The sequence below is a fragment of the Musca autumnalis genome, unplaced genomic scaffold (assembly GCF_047663935.1).
Source record: "Musca autumnalis isolate F117 unplaced genomic scaffold, ASM4766393v1 scaffold_5, whole genome shotgun sequence".
Classification (NCBI taxonomy): Eukaryota; Metazoa; Arthropoda; class Insecta; order Diptera; family Muscidae; genus Musca; species Musca autumnalis.
Window position 1 is genome coordinate 187,349,913 of NW_027412088.1, and position 23,592 is coordinate 187,373,504.

The 23,592-nt window shown below is 39.3% G+C and overlaps 1 protein-coding gene across 7 annotated transcripts in view; it reads right to left on the reverse strand.

The window, feature by feature from the left end:
- The window catches only part of LOC141405789 (uncharacterized), a 95,060-nt gene that overhangs the window by 49,450 nt on the left and 22,018 nt on the right, over positions 1-23,592 (reverse strand). For 2 of the 7 annotated variants that reach the window (XM_073990493.1, XM_073990490.1), the window contains exons 2-3: positions 13,274-13,338; positions 11,851-12,605 (exon numbers count right to left, since the gene is read on the reverse strand). In XM_073990493.1, the coding sequence (XP_073846594.1) occupies positions 11,851-11,932 (82 nt within the window). In that variant the 5' untranslated portion in view covers positions 11,933-12,605; positions 13,274-13,338. Of the gene's footprint in view, positions 1-11,850; positions 13,339-23,592 lie in introns of all 7 variants that reach the window. The other 5 variants (XM_073990489.1, XM_073990495.1, XM_073990494.1 and 2 more) reach the window with 3 other exon arrangements.

Below are 23,592 nucleotides of genomic sequence, written 5' to 3' on the forward strand. Positions count from 1 at the left end.
TAAAGCCAATTTTATTGATAGAAGGTCTCCTAAATGGGTTATTTACAGAAAGATGCCGTGGTTTATGAACTGAATAGCTATGGAGATCTATTTTCTATTAGGTGCTGGAAAAGAATAAAAGAAGTCTGCCTTCGATGCACATTGGGAAAAGATTCCAAAAAACGGAGATTAATTCAGGGAAGCATTTTAACGGAACAGAGTTCCGTGTGAATACTATTTCAACCTGCTTGATATGCCTGTTGATCTAGGCGCTCACGGTAACACCCAAGCAAGTACTGCAACGAAAGCATCTCATTGTGTTGCTTTACTGGAAGAATCTTTACCTCCTCATGTAGATGGTCCACTGAAGACTTGAGAAGGCACCCTGTTGCTGTTTTCAGGGCGGCATTCTGGCAGGTTTGAATCTTTTCCCAATTCGTATCACATAATCTCGGGGACCAAACTGGCGCTGCATAGCTTACCACAAACCGACCTATCGCGTTATATGTGGTCAACAAGGTTTCTTTATCTGCACCCTAAGTGCTGCATACCTTACGATCTCGATGTCGTCTGGAGGGGGCGGAATACAGGAGAGGTTGAGGTTAAACTGTTCCGCAGATATCACTCCACCTTGGGGAACTCCCTGTTTCACTCTACGGGGTTTGGACTTCTTGTTCCTAAATTCCACGTACAACTGGCGTCCACACATATAGTTGACTATCGAACGTTTCAAGCTTGGCCTCAAACAGCGTGGAGTGCATGACTGTATCAAAGGCTTTTGACAAATCAAGCGCCACCATCACTGTTCTATCACATGGCTGTCTCTGGTTGAGTCCTTGGCAAATATATGAGGAGATGGCGTGCAGCGCTTTTGTCGTGCTGTGCTGCTTACGGAATCCATGGTGATGATCAGCAACTTGACAGCTATTCCTAATACTGGAGAGGACTAAGGCTTCAAGGGTCTTTGCTACGGACGACAAAAGCGAAATCGGCCTGTACGATTCACTTTTGCTGGCATCCTTGCCTGGCTTCCGTAGCGGGACCATCCTGCCCATTTTCCAGACTTCGGGAACAGTAAGGGTGGCTAGCGACAGGTTGAGAACTTTAGTGAGATACTTCACTCCCAGCTCATCCAGCTGCTTCAGCATTACCATGGAGATTCCATCAGGGCCCAACGCTTTGGATGATTTAGCGTTCCTGATGGCATTTGCAACATCATCCATTGTTAACTGTGGTGGTTCATTCTCGGCGGGAAGATATCTGATGAGACGTAATACTCTCCTCTTCGCCCTGTCACTCTAGGGGTGCTCGACAAACTGTCGATTGAAATAATTTGCTCAACTCTTTGGGTCAGTCAACGTAACATCGCCAAATGTGACTGAAGCCCTATTTTCCATCCTTCCAGTGTGCGAGAGTGACTTAACCGTTGCCCACAATTAACTTATACCGGCTCCAACGTTGCAACTCTTCAGATGATTTAACCACTTGTTCCGCATATGTTCGCCGACCAGCCTGTTAACTTCCAGTGTCAGCTCCCTTACTCTGGGGTCATTGGGGTTGGCTCGACGAAGCTCATCACGCTCATTTGTTGATCCCGTCGCCTATGCTGGGAAGTTTAGTCTTACTTAGAGTATTCGACCAGCAGGGATATGTCGAGCGGCTGAAGCAGTGATGATTTTTCGGAACGTCCTTCCCGCTACCCGAACATCAGAAGGATTGGGCAGTTCTCTGAAGCGATGATTGGTGAACTCTCCGAAACTCGCCCAATTAGCTTTCCTATGATTGACGAATTCGGTTGGTCTGCTAATGGAGACAATTATGGAGAGATGGTCTGATCCAAGGGAAATGACGGGTTGCCAGGTGACGTCATTTGTCAGACCAGGTGACACGATGGTTATGTCTGGCGAACTGTGACAATCTCCTCTAATTCTGGTAGGGGCGCCCTCATTGACCGCGCAAAACGTAGAGCTATCAATCTGCTCAGCCAGCGCTGTACCCCTCTGGTCGTTTCCGAGGGCCGAATGCCACATCTCATGATGCGCATTGAAGTCCCCCAGGACCAGACGATTATAACCTTCCAAAAGCGGGCTAATGTCTGGCTCGTAATCTGAGATACAGCTATTTCTCGGCGGGATGTATACGTTCAGCAACTCTATCTCGGCAGTTCAACAGCTGACTGCTACCCCCATACATTCCATGTACGGGTCATTAGAGACAGGCTCAAGCGAGATAGCAGGTCTTCTAAAGAGGTTATTTACAGTATGAAACTGTGGTTTATGATGTGAATTGTTCTGGATAACGATTTTATGTTAAGTGGTCTATAAGAAATTTCCTTGGTTTCTCAAAAGAAGACCTGTTGGCATTCTAAGAGAAATCGTCTGAATTTCCTAGGAGAAGAACTCTTGTCTCCGAGAAGTCTTATAGATTTTCTATTTTATTCTATGCTAAAGACCTCCTAAGTGGGGAAGAAAATCTTTTCAGTAGGCTACGACAGGTGGGTGACGTAGGGGATGGAAGATACCAAGCAACGGTCCTGACCGGTTTTACATGGCAAAGCCCAGGATTTATCTTGGTCCCTCTTTCATCTCAAGTGGACACTGACCTTCCCGTGGTGTCACCTGGGGAACTGCCTTTAACACCCGTTAAAGGTAGTGAGCTAACATGTGCCGCGCGTTCTCCCATAAGAACGTTAAAAACTTGGGTTTGGGCGTCGGGTTAGTCACCCCCCCTAGAAAAAAGCAGCCTACTATGAAAAAACGAAAGAAAAGAAAAACAAATCCCTCTACAGTTGACCAGGACCATGATCTGCGAATCTGCACCTGGAATGTTCGCACTCTTTATAGAGAAGGTGCCGTTTACGCATTGGCAGATGTACTTGAAAAGTACAAGGCCGACATTACTGCCAAACAGGAAATACGATGGATTGGGAAAGGCGTCACAACAACACCTAAAGGTGACGCACTGTATTATAGCTGCCATGACGTAAAGCATGAGTTTGGTTGCGGATTTGTAGTTAGTCGTAGACTAAAACATCTGGTATCCAGCTTCACTCCAGTGAATGAAAGACTTGATGCAATTCGAATAAAAGCTAAATTCTTCAACATCAGCTTTATTTGCGCTCATGCTCCCACTGAAGACAAGGACGAACTGACCAAAGATATATTTTACGAGCGCCTAGAAGAATTTTGTGACCGTTGCCCTGCCCATGTCATTAAAATTATACGAGGCGATTTTAATGCCAAAATTGGAAAAGAGAATATCCTTGGCCCAACAGTTGGGAAATTCAGTCTCCACAGTGAAACATCTGACAATGGTATGAGGCTGATAGACTTTGCAGCTGCGAAAAACATGGTAGTTAGCAGTACCAGATTTAAGCATCTCGATATTCATAAGGGCACCTGGCTGTTGCCAGATCAAAGAACAAGAAATCAAATTGATCACGTTGTGATAAATGGAAGACATGCATCGAGCGTGTTTAAAGTACGATCGTTCCGAAGTGCAAACATAGACTCGCACCACTACCTTGTTGCAGCAAAGGTACGTACCAGATTAAACGTAGCAAATAAATTGCGAACGGATACAACACGGAAGTTGGACATCGGTAAGCTGCAATCACAACAGATAGCTACAGCATATTCCACTCAACTGGCCCAATTGCTTAATCAAAGCACTCCTCATCCCGATAACATATCAGCGCAATGGCAAAGCATTGCCCACTCCATGCAAACAGCCGCAAAATCCATACATGGATACCAGAGGCCTCCACCAAGGAATCCATGGTATGATCAGGAGTGTCGTGCTGCCACCGAAGAGAAAAATGCGGCATATAGGGCTACTTTACAATCCGTAGCAACGCGTAGCGCACGAGAGAGATACAGGGAGAAAAGGAGAGAGGAGAAATGTCTTTTCCGCAGGAAAAAGAGAGAGATGGAAAAGCGGGAGTGTGAAAAAATCGAGATGTACAGGAGCCAGAATGAAGTCCGAAAATTCTACCAAAGAGTCAAGCATCAAACTGATGGCTTTGGTACAGGCACATCCTCCTGTAGAGACCAGCAAGGTAATTTGGTAACTGATACAGATAGTCTACTCAGGATATAGAAAGAACATTTTTCAAAACTGTTGGTATCCATTAGCAGCGAAAACGACGAAGATACACCAGTCCCAATCCCAGAAGATGGTATTGAATGTATACCGCCCAGCCAAGATGAGGTAAAGACAGCAATAAATCGGCTGAAGAATAATAAGGCAGCAGGAGCCGATGGCTTACCAGCCGAGCTGTTCAAAACCGGAGGCGACACGCTGATAAGGTGTATTCATTAGCTAGTTAACACCATCTGGCAGGGAGAACGAGTACCCGACGATTGGAACCTGAGTATCCTGTGCCCCGTCCACAAGAAGGGAGATAAGACTGTATGCTCTAACTATAGGGGCATAATCTACTCTCTATTGCCTACAAGATAGTGTCAGGGATATTGTGCGAACGACTAAAGCCTATGGTCAACGAGATAATTGGACCATACCAATGCGGCTTTAGACCTGGCAAGTCCACCACTGACCAGATATTTACCCTGCGGCAAATCCTTGAGAAGACCCAAGAGATGCAGATCGACACCTACCAACTTTTTGTCGATTATAAAGCAAAATACCGTTAAGTTCGGCCCGACCGAACTTAACGCTTTTCCCACTTGTTATTTCACAACTGATGTCGTTTGTTGTGTTTAAGGAGGTGCCGAGGTGTCTATATCGACCTCGTGTCAGTTAAAGTAATTTTGCAAAGACGGATGAGCTTTGCGGGGATACAAAATTTAGACATGGCTTGGAATACCTTTGAACGCAGCGGGCTGTCGAGAAAAATTCTGCGTTGACGGTGAATATCGACGTCGCATGAACCACGAGCTGTATCTGCTGTACAACGACATCAATATTGTTAAACGTATCGAGATGCAGCGATTGCGTTGGATAGGCCATATCATAAGAATGAGCGATGATGACCCCGCTAAAAAGGTGTATAAACACGGACCGCTTGGCGGTGCACGCAGAATTGGCAGGCCAAGGAATATATGGCGCAAACAAGTGGATGATGAGATGAAAAGGCGCGGTAATCCAGAAAGCGAAGCAACAAATAGAGAGAATTGGAGATCTTTTCTTAGTTCGGCCTATAGAACAAATGTTCTGTAATGGGCCAGCTAAGTAAGTAAATAAGTAGGCTACGACAGGTAGAAACCCTCTCAATGGTTGCATCGGGTTTGATAGAAGACCTTGTATTAGAAGTCCTCTTGGTTTCCTAAAGTGAAACATCCTCTTGTTTGAAAATTTTGCTTTTTTAGGGCGAAGATAATTTCTAATATTAATTTTTAATAAACTTCTAGTTGAAATTGAGCTTAATGACCAATGATGCAAGTAAAAAAGCAAAGCCGACGATTCGAGCCCACACAGCCACCTCTATGTGACATGCATGTTTCGCCTTTGGCAGAGGCTCTTCAGACATATCGGCGGTGGAGCGGCTTCTCTGTCATCGAACTTTTCTTCTTTCAAATGCATTTGTTGTTTTTTACCTCTTAATTTGCGAGGAAAATGTGTATTGACCATTAATAAGAGAAATTATTGTTCATTTTATTTTCTATGAGAAGATCCACTAGTCCTTTAAAAATCTTTCCGTCCTAGTGTTCCCTTTTACGCTTCTGCTTATTTCTTCAAATTTTTAGCCTACATTGCCACCTCACATTTCGCCACTCCTCCTTCCCATCCTTTGTTTCCACAAACCCCATGCCTTTGGAATCTATGACTGGGTAAGTAGTCTATTTACAATTGTTTTGTATCTTTCCTTTGCTAGTGTACATGGATGGGCCTTCCTTCCAAATATGTTTATGTGCTTCGGTGTGTGTGTGCGTTTAAATATGCGCTTATATACATGCATATGTATTTGTATAGTGTTTCTTTTGTTAACGGAAGAGAACATGTTAAGCTTATCTTTAAGTATTTGTATTTTCTTTTTAAGTAGGTATTGCTGTTGTGTTTCATTTTGTGAACAAAATGGTTGTTATGCTCATCGTTGTTGTTGTTGCTGCTGCCTTTGTTTTCTATAAGTCAAAAAGATCAGCCATCTATGATGTGGAAATCTCTAAATAAGTCGTTTAAAAGAGCTAACAACAACAACAAAAGTACATACAAATATTTAAATATTAAGAAGAAATGGTGGTGGTGGGAGAGCAGTGAGTGCGAGTGTATCTGTTCTTTACATGCTAGCAGGATTAGGTTTAGAAACTCAAGTCTGTGACAGGATATATGTTTGGGCTTATGTGTATGTAACTCACATGCTGTTTAATATTTAATGCCATTGAACGCTTTTCTTTCGATGTAAAAACTTGGGATAATGAATGTTGAGTACATGTTTTATAGGTGGATTTGGAAAACGTTTATTTCCTCCATCGCTTCTCCACCTCCTTGTTCGACTTACATTTATTGTTTCTTTCAATTTATTTATAAAGTTAAATGCTTTTTTAATAACATATTTATGCGTTTAATATTAAATGTACACGCAATTGGGTTCCCATTAAAATAAATACATTTTTTGGAGCAAAATAAACCCAAGGAAAACATGAAAAGAGGATTGTCCCAAAAAGGACAATAATCCTGGAATTTGTAAATAAATTTAAGGAGTAGCTAAAAGGAGTTGAGGTATGATAATAACAGGCCATCTAATAGAAAATAAACTGCACTTTTTATAGACGAAAAAATAAATGCGGATCTTCCTTGAATACCAAAAGACCTGCTTCTAGGGAACGGGTGGATAAGAGAAACATTGTAATTTTAAATGAAGACTCATTGGTCTCCTACTTACTTACTAACTTAGCTGGCCCATTGCAAAACATTTGTTCCATAGACCGAACTATCTCCAATTCTCTCTGTTTAGTGCTTCGCTTTTTGGAATACCGCTCCTTGTCATCTCTTCATCCACTTGTTTGCGCCATCTGTGGCCCGAATTTATACGCCTTTTTAGCGGTTTCAACATCGCTCATTCTTATTATATGGCCTAGCCAACGCAATCGCTGCATCTCGATACGTTTAACTATATTGATGTCGTTGTATAGCAGATATAGCTCGTGGTTCATACGACGTCGATATTCACCGTCAACGCAGATTGGTCCGTAGATCTTTCGAAAATTTTTTCTCTCAAACACGCCAAGAACTGCCTTATCTGCTTGCGCAAGTACTCAGGCTTCGGGACCATACATCAGCACGGGTAGTATCAGTGTTTTGTAAAGCGTTATTTTTGTTTGACGACCATGGGCTTTAGTCGTTCGCACAATATCCCTGACACTATCTTGTAGGCGATAGGGAGAAAACTTATGCGCCTATAGTTGGAGCATAAAGTCTTATCGCCTTTCTTATATACGGGACACAGGATGCTCAGATTCCAATCGTCGGGTACCTGTTCTTCCTGCCAGATGGAGCTAACTAGGTGATGCATACAACTTATCAGCGTGTCGCCTCCGGTTTTAAACAGTTCGGCTGGTAGGCAATCAACTTCTGCTGCCTTATTATTCTTCAGCCGGTTTATTGCTGTCATTACCTCATCTTGACCGGGTGGTATGCATTCAATACCATCTTTTGGGATTGGATCTGTGGTATCTTCGTCGACTTCGCTAGTATTGGATACCAACAGTTTGGAAAAATGCTCCTTCCTTAGCACACTATCTGTATCAGTTACCAGATTACCTTGCTGGTCTCTACAGGAAGATGTGCCAGTTCCAAAGCCATCAGTTTGATGTTTTACTCTTTGGTAGAATTTTCGGACTTCATTCTGTCTCCTGTACATCTCGATGTGTTCACACTCCCGCTTTTCCATCTCTCTCTTTTTCCTACGGAAAAGACGTTTCTCCTCTCTCTCCTTTTCTCCCGATACCTCTCTCGTGCGATACGCGTTGGTACTGATAGTAAATTAGCCCTGTATGCCATATTTTCTCTTCGGTAGCAGCACGACACTACTGGTCATACCATGGATTCCTTGGTGGAGGTCTTTGGTATCCAAGTACTGATTTTGCGGCTGTTTGCATGGAGTGGGCAATGTTTTGCCATTGTCCTGATATGTTATCGGGACGAGGAGTGCTTTGATTAAGCAGTTGGGCCAGTTGAGGGGAATATGCTGTGGCTATCTGTTGTGATTGTAGCTTACCGATGTCCAACTTCCGTGTTGTGTCTGTTCACGCTTTGTTTGCTACGTTTAATCTGGTACGTACCTTTGCTGCAACAAGGTAGTGGTCCGAGTCTATGTTTGCACCTCGGAACGATCGTACATCCAACACACTTGATTCATGTCTTCCATCTACCACAACATGATCAATTTGATTTTTTGTTCTTTGATCTGGCGACAGCCAGGTGCATTATGAATATCGAGATGCTTAAATCTGGTACTGCTAACTACCATTGTCAGATGTTTCACTGTGGAGACTGAATTTCCCGACTGTTGGGCCAAAGATATTCTCCTTTCCAATTGTGTCATTAAAATCGCCTAGTATAATTTTAATGTGATGGGCAGGGCAACGGTCATAAGTTTCTTCTAAGCGCTCGTAAAATATACATATCTTTGGTCTTATCGTCCTTGTCTTCAGTGGGAGCATGAGCGCAAATAAAGCTCATGCTTTTGTCATGGCAGCTATAATACAGTGCGTCGCCTTTAGGTGTTGTTGTGACGCCTTTCCCGTTGCATCGCATTTCCTGTATGGCAGTAATGTCGGCCTTGTACTTTTCAAGTACATCTGCCAATGCGTAAACTGCACCTTCTCTATAAAGAGTGCGAACATTCCAGGTGCAGATTCGCAGATCATGGTCCTTAAAACGTTTGCGGGGTTGGTCAACTTTAGAGGGGTTTGTTTTTCTTTTCTTTGGTTTTTTCATAGTAGGATGTTTTTTTCTAGGGGAGGGTTACTAACCCGAGTTGGTGGTGGGGAGTGGTTTCTTTTGTTCTTAGTGTCCATGTATCCATTGCCAGAAGACCTTCTGAAGAGGGTATCTATTGCTATAAACCTTCTGAAGGGTCTTCCATTGTCAGTAGATCTTCTAAAGGGTCTTCTGCTGTCAGAATACGACCTAGAGGGGCTTCTATTGACATCTTTATTGATAGAAGTTCTCCTAAAGGGGTATTCTATTGAAAGAAGACCTCATAAAGAATCTTCTCTTGATATAAGTTTTCCTGTTGTCGGAAAACTGATAAAGAGGTATCTTTTGAAATATGAACTCATAAAGGGGATTTGTATTTTAAGGTGTATTGTTAGGTGTCCAAAGGGGCCTCTTATTTAAATATGACCTCCGAGAACTGACTTATATTGAAATATGACTTCTTAAAGGGTCTTCTCTTGATAACAGTTCTTCTAAAGGAGATTTCTATTGCAAGGGGACCTTTTAAGTGGTCGTAAATTGTCAGAAGAACTGCTAAAAAATCTCTATCGAAACATGACCTTTTATAGGGGAGAAGAACAGCTAAAGATGCCTCCTATTGATAGAAGTTATCCTAAAAGGAGTCTTTGTAGAGAAACAGTCATCTCCGGAGAACTTTTGTATAGGAAAAGTCATCCCCGGTGAAATTTTGTATAGGAAAAGTAATCTCCGGTGAACTTTTGTATAGGAAAAGTCATCTCCGGTAAACTTTTGTATAGGAAAAGTCATCTCCGGTGAACTTTTGTAAAAGGAAAAGTCATCTCCGGTGAAATTTTGCATAGGAAAAGTCATCTCCGGTGAACTTTTGTATAGGAAAAGTCATCTCCGGTGAACTTTTGTATAGGAAAAGTCATCTCCGGTGAATTTTTGTATAGGAAAAGTTATCTCCGGTGAACTTTTGTATAGGAAAAGTCATCTCCGATGAACTTTTGTATAGGAAAAGTCATCTCCGGTGAACTTTTGTATAGGAAAAGTTATCTACGGTGAAGTTTTTCATACGAAAAGTCATCTCCGGTAAACTTTTGTATAGGAAAAGTCATGTCCGGTGAACTTTTGTATAGGAAAAGTCATCTCCGGTGAACTTTTGTATAGGAAAAGTCATCTCCGGTGAAATTGTTGTATAGAAAAAGTCATATCCGGTGAACTTTTGTATAGGAAAAGTCATCTCCGGTAAACTTTTGTAAAGGAAAATTCATCTCCGGTGAACTTTTGTATAGGAAAAGTCATCTCCGGTGAACTTTTGTATAGGAAAAGTCACCTCCGGTGAACTTTTGTATAGGAAAAGTCATCTCCGATGAACTTTTGTATAGGAAAAGTTATCTCCGGTGAACTTTTTCATACAAGAAGTCATCTCCGGTGAACTTTTGTATAGGAAAAGTCATCTCCTGAGAACTTTTTCATACGAAAAGTCATCTCCGGTAAACTTTTTTATAGGAAAAGTCATCTCCGGTGAACTTTTGTATAGGAAAAGTAATCTCCGGTAAACTTTTGTATAGGAAAAGTCATCTCCGGTGAACTTTTGTATAGGAAAAGTCATCTCCGGTAAACTTTTATATAGGACAAGTTATCTCCTGTGAACTTTTTCATACGAAAAGTCATCTCCGGTGAACTTTTCTATAGGAATAAGAATACCTCCTAATTGTGTATTTAATTACCAGAAGATGGATCCCTACAAGAATCTTTTTTTTTGTTAAAAGTTCTCATAAAGGGTGTCACTGTGGTGCAATGGTATGCTCACCCGACTTGCAAAACTTTTCAACGGTGGAAAAATTACCCCTCAGTAATGTTGGCGGCATTTCTTGAGTATTTCATCCATGTAAAACTTCTCTACAAGTGGAGTCTTAGGTCACGCCGTTCGGACTCGGCGATAAACAGTAGGTCCCATATCATTGAGTTAATATGAATCGGGGTGCACTCACTGATATGAGAGAAGTCTCCCTTGTCCCTTTTGGGATGTTTGTGGAACAATTCATTCTTCTAAAGGGATATACTCACGAAAGCAGACATCGTGAAGGATTCTTCTCTTGATATTGATGGATAAGATTGCCACCTAGCGGGGTGTTCTATTGATATGGGGTTTTTTATTATAAGAAGAACTGCTAAAGGGGTTTTCTATTAAACAATTGTGCCTTAAATGTGTCTTATATTGTTAGAAGAGTTCGTGAAGGGAGTGGGGGGAGGGGGGTTCTACAGTTAGAAGGCCTCATAAAACAATCTTATATTGTCAGAAGGTATTTTAAATCTAACCTTCTAAAGGGGTCTTCTCCTGTCAGAAAACCTCACTAAGGGGTCTTCAATTGCAACAAGTCATCCTTAACAGATCTTCTATTTAAAGCAGTCTCTTAAAGTGGAGTTATATTGTCCGAAGATCTCCTAAATGGGTCTTCTATACTTCTTGTTCTTCTTCTAAAGGTGTTTTCTATTTTGAGAAGACCTCTTATTTCTATTCTAAAAACCTTCTAAAGCCGTTTTCTATTAATAAAAGTTTTCCTCATTGGGTCTTTTTGCTAGAAGATCCCCCGGAGGGGCTATGAATTGCTAGAAAAGCCTTTTCTATCAAATATAGGCCTGCTATTGACAGAAGGTCATGTAAATGGGGTTTCTCAGAGGTCTTATATTGTTAGTAGGGTCATTATTTTAAAATAGTATATTAAAAAGTGGTCTTCTATTAAAGGAAGTCCTCTCAAAGTTATCTTCTATTGAAAAACGATCCTATAAATGGGGTTATTAATGCTATACAACCTCGTGAAAGGTATTTTTTGGTAGAAGTTTTACTAAACGGACTCTTTTTTGAATGAATATTTTCTAAGGTGTCTTCTGTCGTCATAATACCTCCTTCTATTGTTAGAATATCTGTGTTCCCAATACGTACAAAAATTTCCCTAACACATTTTATAAATATAATTGTGAAGTGTGCTATTTTTTCATACATACCTCCACCTCCGCCACCAGTACTGCCAACATTTGCTATAGTTTTATTTGAGTCCATTTGATTTGGTTTTGCCACCACATCCATATTTTTAATGATGTCGATGTCTAGATGATATCGATGATGATGATGATGTGGCTACAAGTCTCGTTGTGGGTCGTTGCTTAAAGACGTTGTTACGCAATGCCCCGCTTTTACTTCGTGTCCCGCTCCTTTACTACACTCCACGGCCGGGTCTTTTGTTGACTTAAATGGTTATTGTAACGACTTTTGTTATTATTTAATTAAAATTAATCCTCTTGGCTTTTTGTGTTGAAATTCTGAAATTCTTTTGTTTTGTTTGTGAGAGATTATTTTTGATGGCGATGGTAAGCGACTGTCATCAAAAGGCAACACGAACACCAACAACATTGGCAACACCATGCACACAATAACAATACATTTAATGGTAATGTTAATTTAATCCTTTTATGTAAGAGCGAGAGTATTTAAACAACAACAAAAGTTTTGCAACTCGTTAATGCGTTTTAAATACTTTTAAGAACTTTTTCACGCTTTTATGTTTTTGTTGTTTTACCAAAAACTTCAGCCAGTTAGAGTAGCACTTGGCTTAGTAGTTTGTTGTTGTTGTTTGGCGGTGGCTACAACACCTTTATGGTGTGGAAATATTTTTTTAATTCACGGCTTATCTTTTATTTTGCATTTTTCACTCTTTCACCTTTTTCACTTTCTCTTTCGTTTATTGTTTAATAACTGTTTGCTTGTTAGTTTTCACGTTTTATGTTTGTAAAATTTTTTATATTTTTATACCCTATACCACAATGTGGAAAAGGGTATAATAAGTTTGTTTTCCCAAAAATTCATGTAACGCCGCGAAATATTCGTCGTAGACCCCTCATGTGGTATACCAAACTTCATATCTCGACGAGATAAAGCGATTTAGCGATGTGTGTCCGTCCGTCCGTCCGTCCGTCTGTCCGTCCATTAAAAATTGTAATCAAGCTAGAGGCCGCAATTATGGACCGATTGTCACGAAATTTAGTATGGAGGTCGGGTTTGGACCAGAATAGAACTGATTAGTTTTTGGCGATGATCGTGAAATGTTAAAGGGATGAAATGGACCAAAAACAAAATTTTTGCTCGATTTTGTAGCCGCTCTGTAGGTCGCAATAATAGTCCGATCGGCGCGAAATTTTAAACGTAGTTTTGGTTTGAGATGAAGAAGTAGCGTGCAAGTCAACGGTATGATCGGATAATATTTAGCGGGTTAAATTGATCAAAACTTTTGTGTGAAAATTGGTAAAATTTCTAATGCACATCTTATAACTTTATCCCAAGAAGACGCGTTTAGTGGTATAGGGTATCACATGGTCGGCCCCGTCCGACTATAGTCTGTTCTTACTTGTTTTTTTATAAATTGCGTTTTACCCGTCACGTTTGTTTTCAATTTGTAACTGCCATTGTTGTTTTAAAATGCCAAGGGGAATGATTCTCTGAAATAGAAAAATAAAATAGAAACATATCGTCATCATCACCATTCTTATCGGTATCGTCATTAAAAAGAAGAGTGACTGAAAAACATGTGTTCTATTAGCATGTTAACTAGCTAGGTGTATTGTGGTTATTGTTGTTGTTGCCACTGCTGCTGCCATTGTTCAATGTATTTTGTGGGGACAGGAGATTATTGATAGCTTAACATTCCATTGTTCCAAATTGAAATTCCATGGAGATTTGGTCTGTCACGAGGAAAAAATTGGAAAATTTGTTAACATCAAAAGGTTTAAATTGATATGTTACACACCAAAATATTCTCAATGCTATTTTGTTTGAATGATTTTCCAGCAATGATGGGAGATTACACGCACTTCCAGAAGGCATCATAAATGTGTTTTGTGCATAGAAACCTATTAGAATGTCAAGGTCCATTGCCAGAAAACGTCCAAAAGGGTTCCACATTGTTAGAATTTCCCCAATGAGGTGTCTTTTGACTTTTCGAAGACATCCTAAGCGGATTTTCCATTGTTAGAAAGTTCTAAAGGGGTTTTCTATTGTCAGAAAATCTCATAAATAATCTTCTATAGTCATAAGACTTCTAAAAGAGTCTGTCAAAGGAGATAACTCCCCTATGTTCTTCCAATGTCATAAGACCTCCAAAGTTTGTCAGAGGACCTCCTACGGGGGGTCCCCTAAACGGATATTCCATTGTCAGAAGACTTCCGGGGGCTTTTATTGTCAGAATACCTTCCTAAAGGGGTATTCTATTGGCAGAAAATTTCCTAAAGGGGGCTCTTACTGTCATTGGACCCCCTAAATGGCTCTTCCATTGTCGGAAGAGCTCCTAAAGGAATCTCCTATTGTGCTATATTGAAAATACCGCCTAAAGTGGTTTTATATTTTCAGAACAGCTCTTAAAGAAGTCCTCTGCAGTCAAAAACTTCTGTTGCCAGAAGACTTCCTAACGGAGCCTTCTATTGTCAGAAAACCCTTCTAAATCGGTCTTGTAATATCAGAAGGCCTACTAAAGGTGTCTTCTATTTTCAGAAAACCAACTAAATGGATCTTCTATTAGCAGGAGAGTTCCTTAAGGAGTCTTCTATTGTCCGAATACCTCATAAATGGGTCTTGTATTCTTTAAAGACCTCCTATATGGGCCTTCAATTGTCAGAAGACCTCCTAAAAGGGTATTGAATTTTAGAAGGCCACCTAAATGGGTTTTCTGTTGACAGATGACCTTCTAAGGTGGTCTTTTTTATTAGAGGACGTCCGCTTACTCCAAGCGGAGACGTCCGCCTACCCCAAGCGGTTTTTATTGTCACATAATCTACTAAAGTGGTCTCGTATTGTCAGAAGACCTTCCAAGGTCTTCTGTTGTCACAAAGCACCCCAAATATGTCTTCTGTTGTCAGAACTTCTCCTAAAGGCCTTTTAAAGAGGTTTTCTATGGTCAGAACACTTTCTAAAGGTCTCTTCTATTGTCAAAAGACTTCCTAAATCGTATTGTATTGTCAGTAAATCTCCTGAAAGGGTTTTATATTGTCAGAACACTTCCTAAAGGAGCCTTCTATGATCAGAAGACTCCCTAAAGGGTTCTTCCATTGTTGGATGACTATCTAAAGAGATCTTCCATTTTTAAGAGGCTACCTAAAGGGGTCTTATATTGTCAGAAGATCTTCTAAAGGAGTTTTCTATTATCCGGAGACCTCCGAAAGGGATCTTCTATAGTTAGAATACCTCTGAAAGGAATTTCATATTGCCAGAAGATAGGTCTTCTATTGTCAGAAGACCTCCTAAATGGTCTTCTATTAACAGAACACCTCATGAAGATGCCTTCTATTGTAATAATTTCTCCCAAAAGGGTATTTTATTATCAGAAGTCCTCCTGAAGACGTATTGTCATCTTGTCAGAATACCTCTTCCATTGTTAGATGACTATCTAAAGAGATCTTCCATTTTTAAAAGGCTACCTAAAGGGGTCTTATATTGTCAGAAGATCTTCTAAAGGAGTTTTCTATTATCCGAAGACCTCCGAAAGGGATCTTCTATTGTTAGAATACCTCCGAAAGGAATTTCCTATTGCCAGAAGACCTCCTAGAGAGGTCTTCTATTGTCAGAAGACCTCCTAAATGGTCTTCTAATAACAGAACACCTCATGAAGATGCCTTCTATTGTCAGAATATCTCCCAAAAGGGTATTTTATTATCAGAAGTCCTCTTGAAGACGTATTGTCATCTTGTCAGAATACCTCTTCCATTGTTAGATGACTATCTAAAGAGATCTTCCATTTTTAAAAGGCTACCTAAAGGGGTCTTATATTGTCAGAAGATCTTCTAAAGGATTTTTCTATTATCCGAAGACCTCGAAAGGGATCTTCTATAGTTAGAATACCTCCGAAAGGAATTTCCTATTGCCAGAAGACCTTCTAGAGAGGTCTTCTATTGTCAGAAGACCTCCTAAATGGTCTTCTATTGTCAGAACACCTCATGAAGATGCCCTTCTATTGTCAGAATACCTCCTAAAAGGGTATTTTATTATCAGAAGTCCTCCTGTTGACCTATTCTGCAACTTTTATCGATTGAAGAGTTGTTGAAATTTCTTTTGTTTTTGTAACAACTACAAAACAAACAGATGAAATTGTTATAAAATAAACAATTGTTGTAAAATAAAAAGATACTGAATAGGTACCCTGAAGACGTATTGTCATCTTGTCAGAACACCTCCTAAAGAAATCTTCGTAAAAAATCCTAAATATGTCTTCTATTGCCAGGAGACCTCCTAAAGAGGTCTTGTACTATCAGAAGACCTCCTAGAAGGGGTCTTCTATTGTCAGAAGATTTCCTATTTCCAGAAGACCACCTTAAAGGGTTTTCTATTGTCCGAAGACCTCTTAAGAGGGTCTACTTCTGTTAGAAAGTCTCCTGAAGAAGTCTTATTTTGTCAGAAGACGTCTATTGTCAAAGAACTCCTAAAGGTGTCTTTTATTGTCCGAAAAGGTCTTCTGTTGTCAGAGGACCTCCTAAAGGGATCTTCTATTGTCAGAAGTCCTCTTGAAGAAGTCTTCTATTGTCAGAAGAGATCCTAAAATGGGTTTCTATTGTCAGAAGTCATCTTAAAGGGATCTTCTATGTCTATGATCAGAAGACTCCCTAAAGGATTCTTCCATTGTTAGATGACTATCTAAAGAGATCTTCCATTTTTAAAAGGCTACCAAAAGGGGTCTTATATTGTCAGAAGATCTTCTAAAGGATTTTTCTATTATCCGAAGACCTCCGAAAGGGATCTTCTATAGTTAGAATACCTCCGAAAGGAATTTCCTATTGCCAGAAGACCTCCTAGAGAGGTCTTCTATTGTCAGAAGACCTCCTAAATGGTCTTCTATTGTCAGAACACCTCATGAAGATGCCCTTCTATTGTCAGAATACCTCCTAAAAGGGTATTTTATTATCAGAAGTCCTCTTGAAGACGTATTGTCATCTTGTCAGAATACCTCTTCCATTGTTGGATGACTATCTAAAGAGATCTTCCATTTTTAAAAGGCTACCTAAAGGGGTCTTATATTGTCAGAAGATCTTCTAAAGGAGTTTTCTATTATCCGAAGACCTCCGAAAGGGATCTTCTATAGTTAGAATACCTCCGAAAGGAATTTCCTATTGCCAGAAGACCTCCTAGAGAGGTCTTCTATTGTCAGAAGACCTCCTAAATGGTCTTCTATTGTCAGAACACCTCATGAAGATGCCCTTCTATTGTCAGAATACCTCCTAAAAGGGTATTTTATTATTAGAAGTCCTCCTGAAGACGTATTGTCATCTTGTCAGAATACTTCCTAAAGAAATCTTCGTAAAAAATCCTAAATATGTCTTCTATTGCCATGAGACCTCCTAAAGAGGTCTTGTACTATCAGAAGACGTCCTAGAAGGGGTCTTCTATTGTCAGAAGATTTCCTATTTCCAGAAGACCACCTTAAAGGGTTTTATATTGCCCGAATACCTCTTAAGAGGGCTTACTTCTGTTAGAAGGTCTCCTGAAGAAGTCTTATTTTGTCAGAAGACCTCGTAATGTCGTTCCCTGTCGTCAGAAGACCCAATAACAGGGTCCGCTTTGGTCAAAAGAACTCCTAAAGGGGTCTTCTATTGTCCGAAAAGGTCTTCTGTTGTCAGAGGATCTTCTATTGTCAGAAGACCTCTTGAAGAAGTCTTCTATTGTCAGAAGAGATCCTAAAATGGGTTTCTATTGTCAGAAGCCATCTTAAAGGGATCTTCTATGTCTTCTCTGGTCAGAATAGCTCCGAAAGGGATTTTCTATTGTGAGAAGACCTCTCGAAGAAGTCTTTTATTCTCATAACACCCCCTAAAGGAATCTTCTATTGTCATAAGACCTCCTAAAGGGTTCTTCTGTTGTCATAAGGTCTCCTATAGGGATCTTCTATTGTGAGAAGACCTCTCGAAGAAGTCTTTTATTCTCAGAAGACCCAATATAAGGGTTTTCTTCTGTCAGAATACATCTGAAAAGATCTTCTATTGTCATAAGGTCTCCTAAAGAGATCTTCTATTGTCAGAAGACCCCCTATAAGGGGTTTCTATTATCAGAAGACGTCTTAAAAGTGTCTTCTATTGCCAGAAGTCCTCATAAAGGGGCCTTCTTTTGTAGGAAGACCTACTACAGGTGACTACAATTATCCGAGGGACTTTTCTCGTCATAAGGCCTCCTAAAGGGATGTGCTATTGCCATAAGTCCTCCGAAAGAGATTTTCTGTTGTCATGAGGCCTCATGAAGACATATTCTTCTGTCAGAACATCCTAATGTGATCTTGTAAAGGGATCTTTTTTGTCAAAAGACGTCTAAAGGGGATCTTCTATTGTCAAAAGACCTCCAAAAGGGATATTCTATTGTCAAAAGGCCTCATAAAGAGACCACCTCTTTTCATAAGACTTCCTAAAGAGACCATCTCTTGTCATAAGACCTTTTAAAGGGATCCTCTATTGTCATTAGACATCCTTAATGGATATTTTATTGTCATTAGACCTCCTAAAGGGATCTTCTATTGTCATAAGACCTGCGAAAGAGATCTTCTATTGTCCGAAGAGCTCCTTAAGGGATCTTCTATTTTCAGAAAACCTCTTAAGTGGGTCTTCTATAGAAAGTTGGCATCCTCAAATAGGTGTTCTATTGTAAGAAGACTACCTAAGAGCTTCATCTATTATCAGATAACCTTCTGAGGACTTATGTACTAGAAGACCTCTGCTGTAATCTTTAGGAAAATATCTTCCAATATTATTTAAGGGAAGATTTGTCGGTCTTTTATACGAGAAGACCTTCCAGTATTTATAAAAGGAGAACTTGTGAAATTTTATTGAAGAAGGTCTTCTTCTGTTGAGGAATTCTATTTTATTTTTTATAGGTGGTAGGTTTCTTTAGAGGAACTCTTTAGAATGAAACATTTGTGCAGGCCACATAGACGTATACATAGTATTCAGCACCATACGCCAGGTGGGTTGCAAAGCAAATCTGATGCACTAAGATTATACGATTAGAAAACTTTTCTGTAAAAAATAAAGTCTTCACATACATTTTTGATTCCCATCATACTGGGATTCAGTAAACCATATAGTTTTCCAATGGTCTTCTACAGAATAATACTGACAGGTCTTCAGTGAAAAAATACCTGCTGAAGACGCACTGGTTTTCTAAAGAAAAAAGCCTAAAAATCGTCTATAGAAGGAAACCTTTTTTAGACAAAACGTCCCCGATCCCTGATATGTAGAAGCTATATTGATCTTCTAGTCTATTTTATAAGAATATAAGTTTCATATTTTGCAAAACCTACTGACATTCTCTTTTAGACGTTGTTTAAAACAAATACCATCGATTTAAGAAAGCCTGCTCACCTTCTACATAAGTTGAAATATAAATATCCTTTCGGTTTTTTCCTTTTAATTTAAAGGAAAAAGAAAACTTACTTCTACGCCACTACCCATTTCCATTTACCATTCTCAGCACAAAACTTTTGATTTAAATGTGGCTTTTAGTGTGCTTTTAAATGGAAATGGACTCTCGGCTTGGTTCTGCCCAAAATGAGTGAAAACCACAAAACAGCCGAAAATATTTTTGTAAAATTATTATTATTACTCTTTCAACTTTACATTTAAGGAAGGAGCACCACAATTTCCACAAATGTTTGTAAAGAAAATCATTTCATTTTTTTCAGCAAAATAAGAACAACACCAAAATGGAAAACGACCTCTAAGAGCAACAACACGAACCGAAAAAATAGGATTCACCCTAAATTAAGTGATGCCACATTGGGCGGGTAATTCAAACAAAGCAAAAATTTGCTGACAAACATAAATGGATTGCTCTATTAAAGCGGAAGTAGAAGTGAGTGCGGTGAGGTGAGGTAGTGGTGAGGCAGGCAAACACAGAAACGCAGCTTTTCACAGCTGGAAAATAGTGACACAGATACCAAGAGAGAGCAAGAACGGGAGAGGTAGAGTAGTAGTTACAATTTTGTTATGGTTCACTGACCCAAATCATTTTATTTTGTCCAAAGTGAGAGCAGCAATTGAGAAAGAATTCATGGCAATACCTTTTGTCTTGCTGTGGCAGAGGGAGAGATGAGGAAGGAAGGAAGGGAGAGAATGCTGAAGTATGGATAGGTAGTTCCAGTGTGTTTGAAGTGCGGTTATGTCAACAGAAAACTGTTCTGTGCTACTCCAACAAATGCCGAATTTAATTGAATTTCAATTAATTTGTGTTCCTTTTTTGTGCAATGCCTTCTGGTTTTTTTTTTCGTTTCGATGTTTGGATGGGGGTGGAGTTTTTTCTTTCTTTCAAATTAAAAATTTAAAAAGCGAAGGATTTGGGGTTGAAATTCTTTTTTTGGTAATTTGCATAAATGTTTTTATAACAACGTTTATTAAAAGCTGTTTAAAAATTTTTTATTAGACTTTGATAAGTGTCAAGATGTTTCCAAATAAATATTGGGGATGGAAAAATTATTTCCATTATTTTCACGGAATGGGACAAATCAAAAGAGAAGAAAATATGAATTCTATAAGGAATTTATTCATCTGAGTGACAGCGAATATAGCGAATCTAAAATGTTTTGGTATAATTTAAGCTATGACCAGGCAACCAGTTAATCTAAAATGTTTTGCCATAATTTAAGCCCGGCAAAATAAACTTATACGTAGTATTCAGAACCATACGCCCGGTGGGCCACAAAACAAATCTGATTCCTTAACATTCTACAAATATTTTTTGTAAGAAAAAAAAAACTAAAAATATTTTTTTAGTTGCCGATAACGCCGACCAAAAAATAAATTTCCAACCATTCAGACGACTTCTAAAGGGGGCTTTAATTGGCATAGGATCCCCTTGGGAGGCTTCTATAGGTGTATTCTATGGAAAAACACATTTTTGTCTTTTATAGAAGGGGACCATTTGGTTTTCGATTACCACAAAACATCCTAAGGGGATCTTTTATTGTCAGAAGACTTTCTAAAGGCGACTTCTATTGTCAGAAGACCTACTGGAGAAGTCCTCTGTTGTCAGAAGACCACGTAAATTGGCCTTCTATTATTAGAAGACTTACTAGAGGGGTCTTCTATTGCCAGAAGACCTTCTAAGGTGGACTTTTATCGTCAGAAGACTCCCCCCTCCTTGTGAGGCCATGGAAATACACCTTTTGGTCTTCGATAGAAGAAGACCTTTTCATCTTCTTTTTCTGTTCAGGAAAATCTAATGGACTTCTATATAATGAGACATTTTTATCTTCTACTGAGGAACATCATCTGGTATTTTATAGAAGAGGAAATTCTGAGCTCATACAGAAGAAAATTAAAGAATCACGATTTCTGGGTCTAAAAAAACCTTTAAATCAAAGTTCTTTAATTGCCTAAAGACCTCCTATGTGGCTTCTGCTATTTTTAGAAGTCACCCAAATGAAGTCTTCTATGTCATTCTCTATGGTTGGAAGTCCTCTTTAAAGGGGCTTCATGTCAGAACACAATTTTAAGATGTCTTCTATTGCCAGAAGACCACCTAAAGCGATCTTATGTTTTCAGAAGACCTCTTAAATGGATCTTCTAGCAACGAAAGACCTCTTAAAGATGTCCTTTATTTTTAGAGGATCACTCTAAAGGTCTGTTAAAGGACTCTTCTGTTTAATGTGTCTTCTATTGTTAGAAGACCTCTAAAAGAGCCCCTCTATTGTCAAAAGACCTCTTAAAGGGATATTCTGTTGTCAAAAATCCTTAATCCTTAATAGTGCGTTTTATTGTTAGAAGATCTTTTAAAGTATTCTTCTAAACGGATATTACATTTCCAGAAGACCTCCTGTATGTCTTCCGCTATTGTTCGGAGGCCGCCATAAAGACTTTTCTTTGTCAGAATACATCAGTAAGGGGCCTTCCATTTTCAGAATACTTCTTAATAGGTCTTTTAATGTCGGAAGACCTTTATAAGAGGGTTTCATTTGCCAGAAGACCTCTTGATTGGGTCATCTATTATCAGAACGCCTCTTAAAGGGTCTTCTATTGTAAGAAGATATTTAAAAAGGTTCCGGTATTGTCCGATCTTTCAATGGGCTCCTCTATTGTCAACAGGCTTCTTAAAGATGTCTTCTAATGTTAGACGACTTCTGAAAAGGGGTACTTTATTGTTAGAAGACCTCTTAAGGGAGCCTTCTGTTGTCAGAACATCTCCTGGAAGGGTCTTCTAATGTCAGAAGACCTCCTACGGGTTTTCTATTGTCGGAAGACTTTTTTTATCAGTATTCTGTTGCTAGAGGACTTCACTTAAAGGCGTCTTATATTGTTAGAAGACCTCCTAAAATGGTTTTCTAATGACAGAGGACCTCCTAAAGAGAACTTATATTGTCGACTGACATTCTAAAGGGGTATTCAGTTGGCAGAAGGCTTCATAAAGGGATCTTCTATTATCAGGTTTTCTTACGTCAGAAGACCTCCTACAGTTTTATTTTATTATCAGAAGATGTGCAAAAGGGGGTTTCTGCTATCATTATACCTCCTTAAGGATCTTTCATTGTCAGAAATCCTAGTAAAGGGGTCCTCAATTGCCAGAAGGCTTCCTATAAGGATCTTGTAATGACAGAAGATTTCGTAAAGGGATCTTTTATTATCAGAAGATTTCTAAAGAGTCTTATATTGCCATAATACTTCTTAAAAGGGGTTTTCTACTGTCAGAAGACCTTCTGAATGAAGAAGGCCTCTTAGGGGAATTTTCTATTATTGGGAAACCTAGTAAAGGCATCTTCAATTGTCAGAAGGTCTCTTAAAATTGTCTTCTATTGACAGAAGACCTCTTAGAGGGTTCTTCTATGATTAGAAGACATGTTAAAATGGCCTTCTATGATTAGAATTGGTCCTCTATTGTCAGAAGACCTCTTAAAGGGGTCCTCTATTGTCAGAAGACCTTTTAAATGGCTCCTTTATTGTCTGAAGACCTCTTAAAGGGAGCCTAATACAGCTGGCAAAAAATCGATGTCACTATCGATAATATCGATTATTATTTAAAAATTCAATATTGATAGATATTGCCTATCGATATTATCGGAATAAAAATCCCTAACCTGAAATTCATTGAAATAAATAGAAATTTCGCTGCTTTTCGGTTATGAGTGTGTGAGATAGTAAGTCCGTAGTCACACGTACACATTTTTCGGTAAAGTAAATTTCACGCAGGTTTTATCAATCCCATCACGCTGGTTTTATCAATCCCATCACGCTAAAATAAAAGCAATTGTTTATTCTCCTTTACATTTCTGTGAACTACTTGTGTAAAATTTCAAGAAAATCATTGACATTTCCGCCATTTTCATTTCATTTCCAACGATAATATCGATAGAAATCGATATTTTAAAACATTATATCGAAGATATCTAACGTTGGGAATATCGATGGTTTGCCAGCTCTAGAGCCTATATTGTCCTTTTAAATGGGCCATTTTTTGTCAGACAACCTCTATAAGGGGTCTTCTAATGTCAGAAGACCTCAAACTTCTACCTCTAAAGGAGATCTTCTATTGTCGGAAGACTTCCTACAGAAATCTTCTAATTCCACCAGACCTCCTAAAAGAGTCTGCTATTATAAGAAAACCTCCTATACGGATCTTCTATTATCAGAAGGCCCACTAAAGACGTCTTCTAAAGTTAGAAGACTTCCTTAAGGGACATTCTCCTGTCCAAAGACCTCCTAAAGAGATATTCAATTGTCAGAAGACCTCCCAAAGGG